General features: G+C 36.5%; 1 protein-coding gene across 6 annotated transcripts in view; it reads right to left on the reverse strand.

Moving 5' to 3' along the window:
- Positions 1-556: 556 nt before the first annotated feature.
- kcnip3b (Kv channel interacting protein 3b, calsenilin) overlaps positions 557-14,313 on the reverse strand; it is a 93,274-nt gene continuing 79,517 nt past the window's right edge. For 3 of the 6 annotated variants that reach the window (XM_041788377.1, XM_041788379.1, XM_041788375.1), the window contains exons 2-8: positions 8,956-8,958; positions 7,460-7,584; positions 7,286-7,355; positions 6,554-6,732; positions 4,273-4,377; positions 4,101-4,163; positions 557-1,829 (exon numbers count right to left, since the gene is read on the reverse strand). In XM_041788377.1, coding sequence (XP_041644311.1) covers positions 1,782-1,829; positions 4,101-4,163; positions 4,273-4,377; positions 6,554-6,732; positions 7,286-7,355; positions 7,460-7,584; positions 8,956-8,958 — 593 coding nt within the window. In that variant the 3' untranslated portion in view covers positions 557-1,781. Of the gene's footprint in view, positions 1,830-4,100; positions 4,164-4,272; positions 4,378-6,553; positions 6,733-7,285; positions 7,356-7,459; positions 7,585-8,955; positions 8,959-12,317; positions 12,482-14,313 lie in introns of those variants that run through there. The other 3 variants (XM_041788373.1, XM_041788378.1, XM_041788374.1) reach the window with 2 other exon arrangements.

The raw sequence follows: 14,313 nt of genomic DNA on the forward strand, positions 1-14,313 counted from the left end.
AGGTTACTTTGAAACAGCGTTTTCAGTGTGGAGGCTGCCTCAGACTGGACTCAAAAGGCCTCTTCAAACAGCTAACATCCCTCAGGCTTCATATGATATTTTCTGCAGTCTATAATTACAATTTACAATCGCCACTTTGTAACATTTTACATTTTTTTCCTTATTCCATAAAATGTTTACACATAGTAATCCACCAGTTCATTGTTTTTGTTATATCTATAGAGATCTTTCAATCTACAGTTTGAAAACACTGTGGAGCTTTTTTAGGGGCTTGGATCCTTCTCACACATCGTGTTTATCAAACCAACTGTGTTGGATAAAGAGGACAAAAACAACCTAAAGAAAAGTGCTGAAGCACTTAGTTCATATATAATCAAGTTTCACACTTCACATTTGCTGACAGAACATCCTTATTTTAGCATGTCTCTGTTTCCCCACTGATCAACACCAGTTCACATTTCCTGTTTATTCCACCAGTTTGCTGCCTCATCATGTCAACTCAGGAGGGAAATGTAGTGAATGGTGGCATTAAAACAAAAAAAAAAGACAAATCACAGCTGTTGACAGTATCTTTAATTAAACCCACATCACAAAGGTCCAACTGTACTGTTCATAATACTGTGGCACTTAGAGTCGGCATGCTCACAGATACTAGAAAACCAAATAAAAAGCTTTAGTGCAGCATAAGAACACGTTTAACAGTCCTTGTGTTTTTTTCACAGTACTGTATGACTCATTTGTCCCAACCTGACCCATTGAACATAATCTTTTATCTCCTTAAATACAAAACAAAGAAAAATAATAATGATACATAATATTTTGATGTAGAACTGCTATTGAATATGGAGATTTCTAAAACAAATATTCAGTTCTGGTCCTATTTCATCACCCAGTGCAGCACAGATGAGACCAATACAATGTAGGATATATATAGAACTATTAACTATACATATATACATACACACATGTGTGTATCAGGTGCAGGTATCTACAGTGCCTTTACTCTAGGCGCATATTATACATAGTCATAAAACTGTAGTGCAAGCTAATTCCACATCACATATCTGATGACAAACATGCTTTATTTCATTTCTCTTTTTATGTGTGCCTCGTGATGCTCGTTGCTCATTTCATCCAGTGCTTTACAAACTCTTGAGGAAACAGCCCATCTGTATGTGAGTGTCCAGGTGTTTTTCCACCAAGTGACCAGGTTTGGTTTAGTACCTGATAAATCTTGATCTTTCTTGAGTTTCCACAGCCAACCCTAGTGAGTCTAACTACAACATTTAGGCTCAGATACAGACAGTTCCCCAAAAGAAGCGTGCCAAAAGTCTAGGATGATACAGATCAGTTATTTTGGAATCTTTCCGAACTTTAGACAGTGGAAATGCAAATAATGGCTATAGTATAAAAAATAAACAAAACCAGATCACTTGATGGAATCTAGCTTTAGTGCTCAGGTCAGTGGATAATTGTAATCTTCCTTATTCCTGATATTGAAAACACAAGGAGCTCTTCTGTTTCTTCATGCTGGAAACAAAACACACACGGATAGACAGGGATTTTAACCAGGAAGCTCTTCTTCTGTCTGCAGCAGTCTTTTTGAATCCAAAAGCAACATACAGCTAAATGAGTGCAGCAAGGAACAGAAAAATATCTAGTTCCTGTACTTTTACAGTAGCTACATTATGTGCAGGGGTGTCATGTGTGTGTGGGGTGTGGTGTTTGTGTGTATTGATGTGAGATAATGGAAAGAAAGTAACTGAGAGCGTCTTCATTTGTTATATGACGTTCTCAAACAGCTGCATGGAGTTCATGATGTTCTCGTCCTGGAATGAAAAAGAGGAAGAACATTTATCAGCATATCTGAATGGGTTTCTATTTTACTGTTAGATAAAACACAAGTGTTTTAATCAAGGGGCTACAATATGTCAGGTCTAATACAATAGTCTCATTATTTGTAATGAGTAATATGAATTTTCTGCATATTCTTGTTTTAATTTACTGGATACTAGTTTTACATTACCTCTGTGCGATTTGCTTTGGGATGTTTTTCAGATTTCGAATCTGTATGTGCTGTTTTCTCACCTGTTTTTTTTTTAATTTGAGATTAACTTTATTGTCAATATATGAGTTAACACGCAAAGACACTGAATTTGTGCAAAGCTATCATTGTTTATAAAAGACTAATCAAGAGAGCCATGGGCTGCTGCACCACTTGCTTCATGAGAGAAAATAACCATAGTTGTGGTAGGTGTCCATTTGAATCTGTGCTCTCTTTGCTAGTTTGCGACAGTCAAGAGTCAAGAATCTTTTTTTTTTTTTTTTTTAAGATTTATTTCTGGGCTTTATTGGAGATTTGACGGTGGATGGATTCAGAAACTAGGGAGAAAGAGCGTGGGAAATGACATGCAGCAATGGAGCCACTCCAGTTTAACATTTTGTCATTTATGAACATGTGTGGTGCTTAAAAATCTGCACTTACATGAAAGTTGCCAAGTTCTGTCTTATTTTTGTATAACTGTATTTAATGTTTTTTTCAGTTTTCATTGAAGAACAAGATTGAACTGTTTTAAAAAGTTTTTTTTGTGCTTTTATGAGTAATGTTAGAACAGCTGCAGAAGTTCCAGCACCTGTGTTGCCCAATGTTTGAGTATTCAGAAAATCAAACTCTTATCACAGAACATCTCAAAGTCAGTGCTTACTCATCATGTTTCAACCCAAATGTGAGTAAGAGCTCCACAAATGTTTACATAACAACTGAATACACCACCAGTAACCTCACATTGATGATTCTACATTCTTATAAAGTCAGGATAACTAAAAATCACTGCCTGGGTGTTGTATTCCATTGCAAGGGATAGGACTGCCAACACTGAAAGTACAGTGGTGGGTCAAGAAGAGAGGCTGGTGTGGTTTCTGTGATAGTGAGTTTTTTAAGAATCTTAAAAGCTGAGGACGAGGCCTAAAGGTCTTAATTTTTTAACTCAAAAGTTTGATGAAAATCCCTGAAAGCAGTCTTGAGACAAAGTGTTAACAAGCATGGCAAGGACAGGACAGACAACCTGAAAGCACATTTCCTCTGGCCTCGGCTATCGCTAGCATGGACAAAATAATAACATTACAATCCCAACACTCTGGCAAAAGCTCAGAGGTAAAACTAAAATAAGCTTCCACAACTTCTTCCAACACTTTCACTGTAGCTCAGAAATGTCAGTTATAATTTTACAAGCTGCGAAAACATGTTTGTGTTTGTTAGCTAATGCCAGGAGGAGACATGCTCTCATCACAGTTTTAAATGACATCAGGTGAATATGGATGGTAGGATCATACTTATCCGAACTCAAAGAAGAAAAAAACTGCAAAAAAATGTCTTAAATACATTTTAAAAATATAACTTCATTTCATGGTTTCACAAAACAACAATGCCTCTTTATGCTAACTTAACAAACATGACCATCACTATCAGAGTCAGAAATCACCAAAAATCTGCAGTTTAGACTTGTATTTGAAATGTATGTTTCGAGCTTTACTGTCTTCATCTGAATGGAATGGTTGTTGTTTAAAACTGAAAATCAACAAAAACACTTTGGTTATTATTATAACTGCAATTTCTGCCACCATTAGTAGAACAACCTATGCCTCTAAAAGATCAAAAACTGAAGCTCTTTCTTATTCTTTCTCTATTGTCTGACTCGTTTTCTAAACTCATGTGAATATGTAACGATTGTAATGACTGATTAAAAAAGGAAATGACGTGTAATCTTTAATGATATGACTGCATTTGTGTAACACCAAAATGATCATGACATTATTAAAGGTGGAAGGAAATAAAGAAAGAGATTACATTTAAATAAAAGTTCATTTTTAAAAAGGAAATTACAATAAGAAGTCATTTTGATGTTATTCACAGAGATAACAGGAAATGAGCTGATGACTGAGTCATATTTTACCGTATCTGACAGATAGTCATTAAACAATGACTACATGTTGCCACTGCCACTTAGCCCTGACCTGTTGTTCTCCATTTGTGTTGCTCAGTAACTACGAATGACTCTATTTATAACAGCCTGTATGTGTGATACGGGTTAAAAAGTCACCTTCTGACAGGTCTCAATGAACTCTTCAATAGTCACCACACCATCACGGTTTTTATCCATTTTCTGTACAAAATCAGAGAGACAGAAATAAGTCATTACTTAGAGAACTGTGATATTTGATGTTTTGTGTAGGAATGTGTTTGCGTGTTCTTTCATTTTTATGCATAACAACCTGGAAGAACTTGTCCACGTGTTCATAGGGAGCTTCATCTCGCACACAGGGGTATGTGTACCTCCCCATCATGTCATAGATGGACTTCATGATGGCCAGCATCTCCTGAACACAAGAGGGCAGAAAAGAAAGATTTCAAACTTGTTTTTATTTAGTTCATAGATGTTAAACTTAACCCAGCATTTATATGGAGCATGATACACTCAAACATTACTATCAAATAAACAAACACATTTTTATTTTCATGCCAAATTTTGTATTGTGTCTAGCCTGGAGCTTTTGTTGTCCTTTCTCCCTGTGTTTTTGTTAGTCTATGCTGTCAACAATAAAAAGGATGCATTGCAGGACTAAATGAGCAATATCACATGAAAGGAAGTGAGTTAATCTTCAGGGCGTTATGTCCAAATAAACCAAAATATTTTTGCAGACATGATGTTTTCACTTTATTTGACCAATTAGTGAAAAGCATTTTAACACAGTGTTTAGTACTGTGCTGCCTCTCATGTCTACTTGTCTCTAAGCAGACTAGCAGCTGAAAACACTTCTGCTAATGGCTGTTAATCCTCAAACAGTGCTGAAAGTGTGCCAAAGCATTACGATTAGGTGAAAACTAAAGCATTTATCCTAAACCTACAGCCAGTGTTAAATAACAAGAGCAACACTGAGTTGTGATATCGTCAATAACACAAGACAGTTGAACAACAATTCTTACAATCACAATACATTTCTGGTGGTTGTAACCGGCCATGTAGAGAGGGCTGACACCAAATAGCCAGTAACATCCTGGGCTCGACATCATCCCCACCATTCAAGTCTTTCACCATGACAACCAAATTTACAGAGGACTTTACACCTACTAGCAGGTACGTATTCAAGTTTTAACTTTAGCCTATGATAAAACTATCTCAGCTGCTGCAACACTTGAAATGTTAGTAGAGCATTAACTCCAACACAATTTAAAACTTGGGTTCAATCTGGGGTATGTTTGAACTTACAAGGAGCTGTAACCCATAGCAGCTACTTAGTGTAATGTAAATCCTTTTAATTCTCACTAATCTACCCTCAGTGCCCCATCATGACAAAATGAAAACAGTGTTTTAGATTTATTTTTGCAAATTTATTAAAGATAAAAACCTGAAGTATCACATTTACATAAGTATTCAGACCCTTTGCAAACACTTGAAATTTAGCTCATTTCTCTTGATCGTTGCCTAGATATTTCTACACCATGATTGGAGTCCACCTGTGGTAAATTAAATTGATTGGACATGATTTGGAAAGGGTTACATCTCTCTTTGGAAGGCCTCAATGCATATCAGAGCAAAAACCAAGCCATTAGGTCAAAGAACTGCATGCAAAGTTCAGAGACAGGATTGTTGCAAGGCACAGATCTGGGGAAGGCTACAAAAAATCTGTTGCACTGGAGGTGATCCCAAGAGCAAAGTGGCCTCCATAATTCTCAAATGAAAGAACTTTGGCACAACCAGGTCTTCAAGAACTGGCTGCTCAGACAAACTGAGAGGTGACCAAGAACCTGGTGATCACCCTGACTGAGCTCCAGAGATCCTGTGTGGAGATGAGACAAAGATCCAGAAGGACAACCATCACTGCTGCCCTCCACCGATCTGGGCTTATGGCAGAGTGGCTAGGTGGAAGCCTCCCATCAGTGCAAAACACATGGCTTTCACATGGAGTTTTTTTGCCTCTCCAAGTAAGCTTTTATGTGTATCATGTGTTGTGCAGACAGTTCCATTGACTTCCAGGCTTTGTTTTGCTCTGATATGCATTGTCAGCTGTGCCTTAAATAGAGAGGTGTGTGCCTTTCCAAATCATGACCAATCAATGTATTTTACCCCAGGTAAACTCCATTCAAGGTGTAGAAACATCTCAGCTAAGACTGGAAGAAATGGGAGGAAGCTCAGCTAAATTTCAAGTTGGTCTGAAACCTTATGTTAATGTGATATTTAAGTTCCTTTATAAATTTAATACATTTAAAAACATTTCTAAACTCCTGTTTTCCCTTTTTCATGATGGGGCACTGAGTGTAGATTAATGAGAATAAAAAAACATGTTTTTAGACTGTAGTATCAGGCTGCAACATTGGTAAAAGTGTAGCAGGTCTGAATACTTTCTGAATTCACTGTAAGAACAACATGTTTAGTTATTACATCCTTCTTCTTTTATTACCAGCATTCATGCTTCTTGTTCAATCAGATAACTATTGTTGAATGAACTGTTAAATAACATGGCCTTGATTTCAACTAACTTATCCATAACAAACCTCTTTGGTGATATAGCCGTCCTTATTAATGTCATACAGGTTAAAGGCCCAGTTAAGTTTCTCAGTGACTGAACCTCTGAGCAACACCGACAGGCCGATGACAAAGTCCTCAAAGCGGATCGACCCGTTTCTGTCGATGTCGAATGCATTGAAGAGGAAGTGAGCGTAGGTGGTTGCATCTGTGGACAAAAGGAGTCAAGGACAGAGTTTGAGTGCATTCCATTTTTTTTTTGCAAAGAACTTAAAAGGAAATAATTGGTATGGGTAGGAGGGTTACATCTTAACTTATTTAAAATAAATAGATCCTAGCAGGAGGTTGATCATACCTGCTGCTCATGGGATAATAAGCCTCACAATCTAGTAGCAGAAATTTCCCTTATTGGTGCTTTACATTAATACTATGCTTTAAAGGTGGTGGTTACTTTTAATTTACTAAATTAAAAAAGAAAAACTTGCTTTGAATTTGGATGCTTTTGTTTCTTGCAAGAATTTAGTCCTTTGTATCTAACAGCCAGACAAAAATCAACCAGTGGAAATAAGAATCTAGCACAATGACAGGGCGAAGAAAGTGGAAAATTTTAATTTAACCTGGAAAAAATGCTATTATGGTCAAAATATTATAAATCATCTGTCTTCCTTAACAAAAACAAATCAAACCTTTCCCAACTGACATTTTTTATTCATACACCCAAAAGATATCACAAGAACAGAGAAATTACTCTAACGTCTAACCTCCTTGGGGGAAGAACTGAGAATAGATGGACTTGAATGTCTCCTCATCAACCATTCCACTGGGACACTCCTGCTCCAGAGAGGAGGAAAAGACATACATTAGAAGAATTAATCAGGTCTACTTAAAGCATATTGATGGCAAAGACTAAAAAACACCTCAGCTACGAGACATACGTTTTTGAAGCCCCGGTAGAGAGACTGGAGCTCCTTCCTGGTGAATTTGGTCTGAGCCTGCAGCTGGTCCAGCCCCTCCGGCTGATGACGCACCGTCGATAGCTCCAAATCACTGTCGCTGCTATCTGTGGGAGAAAGAGAGAGACAGAAATGGAAGGATGGGAGGACAGACAGGAAGATAGAAAGAGCACAGAGAAAAAAGAGAGAGAAGGGGTGTTGAGGGGTAAAGATGAGGAGGGAAGAGAGGGAGGATGGGAGCAGACATTGAGTGTGTGGATGCAGGTAAACATTCAGGGAGGGATCCATTTATTAAAAAGGCAGGTGGGAAGAGCAAGCAAGTTTAGAAAAAAATCAGGCCAAATCAAGGATAAAAAAGAAGAGAAGGTACTTTCTTTATGGCGGAAATGTCACCAAACATGTAGTGCTATGATATGTTAATGTTACAATTATAAAAAGCCAAGTAGAAAAACCAGAATTTAAAAAAATTCAAGCCTTTCCCCTAGAAAGTGACCATTGCAGCATAATTGGTTACAAGTTTACACACAATAAGAGAAAGCACTGCACATCTGGGTAAAAGAAAAACATAAAAAATTTAAAAGAGGAGGGAAGTTTTTCTTTTAGATAGTACTGTAACCATACTCACCATCTTTAGAGAGAGAAAAGAGCAGAGGAGGAGGAAGAGGAGGAGGAGGAAGAGGAGGGTGTTAATACAAAGATGGAGTGAAAGAGTAAATGGAGAACAGTGAGAGTGACAGCAAGAGGAAGAAAAAAAAACAAAGAAGAGTCAGATCAATCACTGAGAGGCTTAAATATGATGAAGCACTGAGGGTTGAAGAGGAAAAAGACTCAAGTTATATTATGATTCAACATCCAGCAGAGCACTGAAATATGATATGCTGTGAAAGGGAGTTTCTTTAGGCTTCATTTAAACATTGAGACAGTTCAGTGGCTATTAGGTGAGAACAGTGTTCAGCACATGAATCATCCCATTAAAAAAAATAAGGTCAATTTTTCCATATTTAAACATAAATATCTATCTATCTATCTATCTATCTATCTATCTATCTATCTATCTATCTATCTATATCCCTCAACAGTCACAATCAAATTCTTTCAGGGTTCATTTTGACCTTGAATATTTTCTACATGAAATTTCTTCAACCTAGCTTTTAAAAGAGCTGAAAATTAAATCACAGTTGCAAATAGTTGACCTTGAGTTGATATATATTCTTCTCCAGAATTTCCTGAAGATCTTTCCCTTAGAAGAATTTCTATCAATTCAATTTTTCTCTTTGCACCATTCATATGATATCATATTTATGGTTATACGAACTCCCCACTTTAAGAGCTCCCATAAAACTGGTACAGTTTGACACCTTCTAACATTTCTAAATGTATTTTATCTATTTGATCACAAATTTTAAAAACTTTTCAATTCAATTAAAATGTCCCCTGTAAGGAAATGTTAGAAAAGTACTTATATTTTATTTTTACACCATCTATTTGTTATGTCCCCCATGGCCTTTCAATAAAAGTATACCTAGAATATTACTTATAAAATTAGCAAAAAAAAAAAAAAATCAAAAATTGTTGCCACTAACCTAAACATCTACATAAGCTTTTCAATCAGGTGAAATCAATGGCTTTTTGGTAATGTTGTGTTTTTTAATAAATTCCAGATTATTTATGAAGATATCAGTATTTTGACCTGTTCCTTGGTATCCCATAATCCATTACACTAATAACTCTCTCCCTTATAAAATACTGAACTGATCTTTAAGTGACTTCATAAACCAGAAGTGACATTTTAAAGGCCTTTAAAACTGCAGGAGCAAAAAGACACCAATGTCTTTTACGATTATATTCCAGTCATTTAAATCAAGATATTGTTGTCATCCAGGTTAAATAGTCAACCTGTTACATTAAATAATGACAGAAAACAAGAACTAGTGAAAATTATGTTTGCTGTGTCAAAAAACATACATGACATACTATCTCATGCATGCAGTGTGATCTCCTGTTATTCACCACATGCAGAATAATGGCCATTAAAAAACATAAAACATGTCATACTTAACCCTGTTACTTTTTTTTTGACTATACAGGATTGATTGCTATTGTTTTGACACTTAGATTGAAATCCATAATTATTTACATTAGTTATTAAATGTGATTATTTTACCACATTCATATGTTAAATGTTATGAGGTAAAGTCCCGTGTGGGTGTGGCTGTTCACATGCAATTATGCATGTGCATATGAAAAGCATGCCACCACCTAAAAACAATAAAGTATGAGACTCAGCTTTTCCTGACTTGTCAGACTTGGATAAACAAATATGGCCACCTTTGATCATAAAAAAGTCAGCTTCATGAATAAATTCACATTATTTTAATTAACAAAAAATATCCATTTGCACAGAAAGTAGACCTGTAGTTCCACAAGTTAGCATAGAGCTTTGTTTAATTTATCTTGACAGTCACGGCCAGTTACTGTATGTGTTTTTTAATTAATGTTGTTCAGACAGTTAAGGCGGAGAAAAAGGTTAGTCTTGCTCACCTAGCTAACTCATGTTTGTTACCTTTTAGGCGTAATGGTGTATTGTTTGTTCCATTAACTTCAGTACCGCCTTCCAATCAGGTGAAATCATAAGCTTTACCTCTCATCCAATCAACTGTCACCATTGTATGAAGCAGGAGCTTTCAGCGTCCCAAGACAACTATGCTAGCTTGCCTACTAGCTTCCATATTAGGCATAAGTTTGTTCATTTAAGTTACCTTAAGTCAAATCTGAACAATAGATTAAAACAAACAAGCAAACAAAATCAACCCTGTTAAATCTGCTTAGCAAATTAAGAGAAGCTTATTTATTTTGTAGGCATCTAGATGCCTTCTAGGATGTTTAGTAAGATATTTTATGGAGCCTAGCAGACTTAAAGGCAGATACAGACATGGTAGGGACATGTTTTTATCTTCCAGGCTGCTTATACACACTAGCTGCCAGGCAGCCCATTGGTTGCCTCGCTAACTGTAAGGCAGCTAGGCATAGTTTCTGCCTCTCAGGCTGCTCACATACTGTATACATGTACTTGCTACCGGCCAGGCAGCGGATAACTGTGGATAACTGTAAGGCAGATATAGTTAGCACTTGCCTTTCAGGCTGCCTAAGCATACTGGCTACCTGCATGGCAGCACCTTTCAGTTATCCACAAAACCCCATTGAGCACAATGGCAATTCAGTTAAATGTCATCAGGACAATGCCGTGCTTTGGGTCAGATATGTCAACCACATGTTACCTCTTTTACTTCTCTTTGCCAATACATATTTATTAGTATAACAACTTGTCAGTTTAGACAGTAACTGATATACTAACCTAACAGACTAATGTAATCTGGTGATTTAGACAAATGTTTGCAGCACAATGTTCCATGATGTCAGAATCTTTATATTTACATTGCTATATTAAATTCTAGGTAAGATATATTGACCGCATGTTATCACCTTTATACCACATATTAAATTGGTTTTATATTAGGAGCTTGGCAATTGAGACAGCAACCCAGTACCAACACCAAACAGTTACTGGTTGTAAATGTCAGCAAGCATTGAGATGTTAACCTAGCTTACTCGTTACTAGTTAGCTAGTGATTTAGTAAAATGTCATCATCATAATGTTGTGAAGATTCACGTGCTTTTAGATTAACATTTTTTTAACATTAATGATCATGTTCTATTCAAGACATGAGGACTACATATTACCACCTCTACACTACACTTAAAATTGTCTATACACAGCATTAGTGAGCTAACATTAGCTTGTCAAGACAACACGAAGCGGTTACTGGGTTTGCCGGTCAATGTAAGCAGCACGTCAACCTAGCTAACACATGTTAGCTAATGAATCAGTAACATTTGTTAGCATAATTTCGTATAATGTCAGATTTTACATTTACAGCATTATTTTACTTTATCATATTATAGTTGAGCAATATCAGCTAAATTTGGCCACTTTTATACTATACTTGAAAATAAGCTAACATTAGCATAGATATGCTAACTCAGCTAACTGATATTGATCAATGCTGTTTAATACATCAGTTGTCTATCCAAACTCCTCATCCTTTCAACATCAAGTCACAGCATTAAGTCATGGCTCTGTTATCGTTTAATCTGACACAGTGACCATCAGAACAAACAAAAAGATCATGTAGTCTGTCCTCGGTATTAATAAGTTTATAGTAGCCTTGTCACTGCACTACACAGCTAGTGGATGGTAATACAGACAGGAATACCACAGACCACATTTTGGCTATTATACAGTACAAAACGGGTAATATAATAGTAAGCTAACATTAGCTGTCAGTTCAGATAATAGCACAACACCACAACAGAAGCTACTGGATATAAGGACTATATCTTTGCATACAGGTCTTATACAAAAACAGTTAATGGGTCATAAAGGTCTAATTTGAGTTTAGTAGATAGTTTAAGACATCCTTGTGCTATTTAAACACATCATCAAAATATGGAGGCCTATTTTTGCATCGCTTACAGAATAATAAGCACATGGACTCTGATGATAACACACTACTGAATACTTTCAGCCTTTTTCTTTGATGTAAAATATTTTTTTCTCAGCTTATAAATTAATACTACCACTGAATTCCTGATATAAAATGTGTTAAGGGGTACCTTCTATGTTTGTCTCGTCTTTTGAGGAACCTTGATATCTACTTCTCGAAGTATGCTACCATGTGTAGAAAAACTATAAAGATTAACTAATGAACAAGAGAACTTAGCTTCAGCCTCTTCTCTACATGTCACCATCCTCATCGTCACCCTCTAACAGTCGCCTCACCTGTCTCTGTGATGTCAATCAGGCCCAGCAGGTGCATCAGTTTGAGGAACATGATCACCAGGCAGACGATGCCAACTGTCTGGAGTCCCTCTGTCTCCCACCTCACACTCATCTTCCCCTCTTCTTCTACCTTTTCCTCCACGATCTGTTTCTTTAATTACCCCTTTCTACTACATTATTGTGCACATTATCTGCACACTTTTCCTACAATCCATCTGTCTCTTTCAGGCTCACTCTCTCTCTCTGTCCCTCTGTATCCCTTCCTGACTCAGAAACAGTGTCACTCAGCCGTCACTCATTTTCTGTTACTTCATTTAGCCCTTCCCTTCAGCCTTTTTTAATTGACTGTCTCCCTCCCCTCATTCTCTCTCTCCTAATGGATCTTTCAGGATATTCTCCACAAGTATAAGCCGGGTCTGATGGTCCAACTCTTTTATTAAACTCAAGCAGAGAATAATATTGCCTAAAAAAGCACCCCTACAGTGACAGAGATGAAGAAAATAACCTTGCAGAAAAATCGGGACAGCCATGAAGCGGATGTCAAACATTATCCTTATATCACATATTTCCCCATAAACACTTGCATAAACCTATAGTTTCTAATCATAGAAGACAGTAAATACCTGATCTACAAATGAATAAGAAAACAAATATTTTATTTATTGGTGAATGTGATATAAATAAGATGAGTTTCCTTTAATAATCAGAGGGGGTGGTGACAAAGGTCAACAGGTGTCCTGAATCTCATTTTCCCACTCAGCTCTGTGATCCACTTTCTAATTGCGCCGCTGTCTCTCCTGGGGTCCATAACACAGATTTAATACTGTGTCACACACTCATAATCTTGGAATAAAGTGAAAGAGTGAGCACAAGCTCCCTCTAGTGGACACCAGGGGAACTACAAAACAAGGGACAGGAGATATAGCTCTGTTAGAATTTGAACAGGTAACCTCTTTCTTCATGTATTGTTCTTATTACTCTCTGACCTCTGAAATGATCCTTTTAGTCTATGTGGAAGACTCAGTGCATTGACATTTTCACAATCCTAAATCAAAGCATGTTTGATTTAGGATTGTGAAAATGTTCTTTTATGTACAGACATGTTGATGTTGATTATTAAGGGTTTGCATTACTAAAATCAATGTAACACACTTGTTCATTACCAGTTTATATTATAGAAGTTTTTCATTGTTAAATGGTCTTTTATCGCCATGATTTTTAAGATTGAGGACCCTCTGAAATGAAAGATGACTCTTGATTAGTATAACTTTAATTATATCTTCAATACATTACTTAATATATGATTATGAAAACAGAGAATTTAAATAAAGATTGATTTCACCTATTAAAATGGAAAGTTTTTTTTAACTTCAGCTTGTCTGACTGGTCTTAAATTTCAGAGTCTTGTGGTAAATTATTGACTCTCAACTGACACTGAGTCATGAACAACAGTTTTACTCCCTAGGACTGGCCTCAATAAAGTCCACTCTTTAGTGAGAGTAAGTGGGCTCAGAATATGCTTCAAATTAATCGCTGTTTGCTAAAGTGAACTGCTTTTAAGACATTTTTTAACTTTAGGAGACTTACAATTTACAATTTATTTCATCTGGTTTATTGCCTGGACACTACGAGGAGTGTTTAAAAAACAAAAGCTATATACAGTATGTATGTATGTAAGGATGGATGTAAGGATGGATGATGGGTAAACTCTTCTGATAAATCATCTGTCTGACAAATGTGGAAATTTACCAATAAAGTGAACAAGTGAAACTTTTCATTCACTCATCATCTCATAACAATGTCGTCATGAACTCAACACTAAAATCTATTCTACACTGGAGTAAAAATACCAAATATTGTGGTATCGGACTACCTCAGAATAGGGCTTGTACTTCTCTTTGGACAAGGCTACTTTTGGGATCAGGTGTCAGTCTAAAATAGGACAAAGCTGGACTGAACCCAAAATCCACATCAGATAAGAGGAAGACTGAAACAA

Source organism: Cheilinus undulatus, linkage group 5 (assembly GCF_018320785.1).
Source record: "Cheilinus undulatus linkage group 5, ASM1832078v1, whole genome shotgun sequence".
NCBI classification, from domain to species: domain Eukaryota; kingdom Metazoa; phylum Chordata; class Actinopteri; order Labriformes; family Labridae; genus Cheilinus; species Cheilinus undulatus.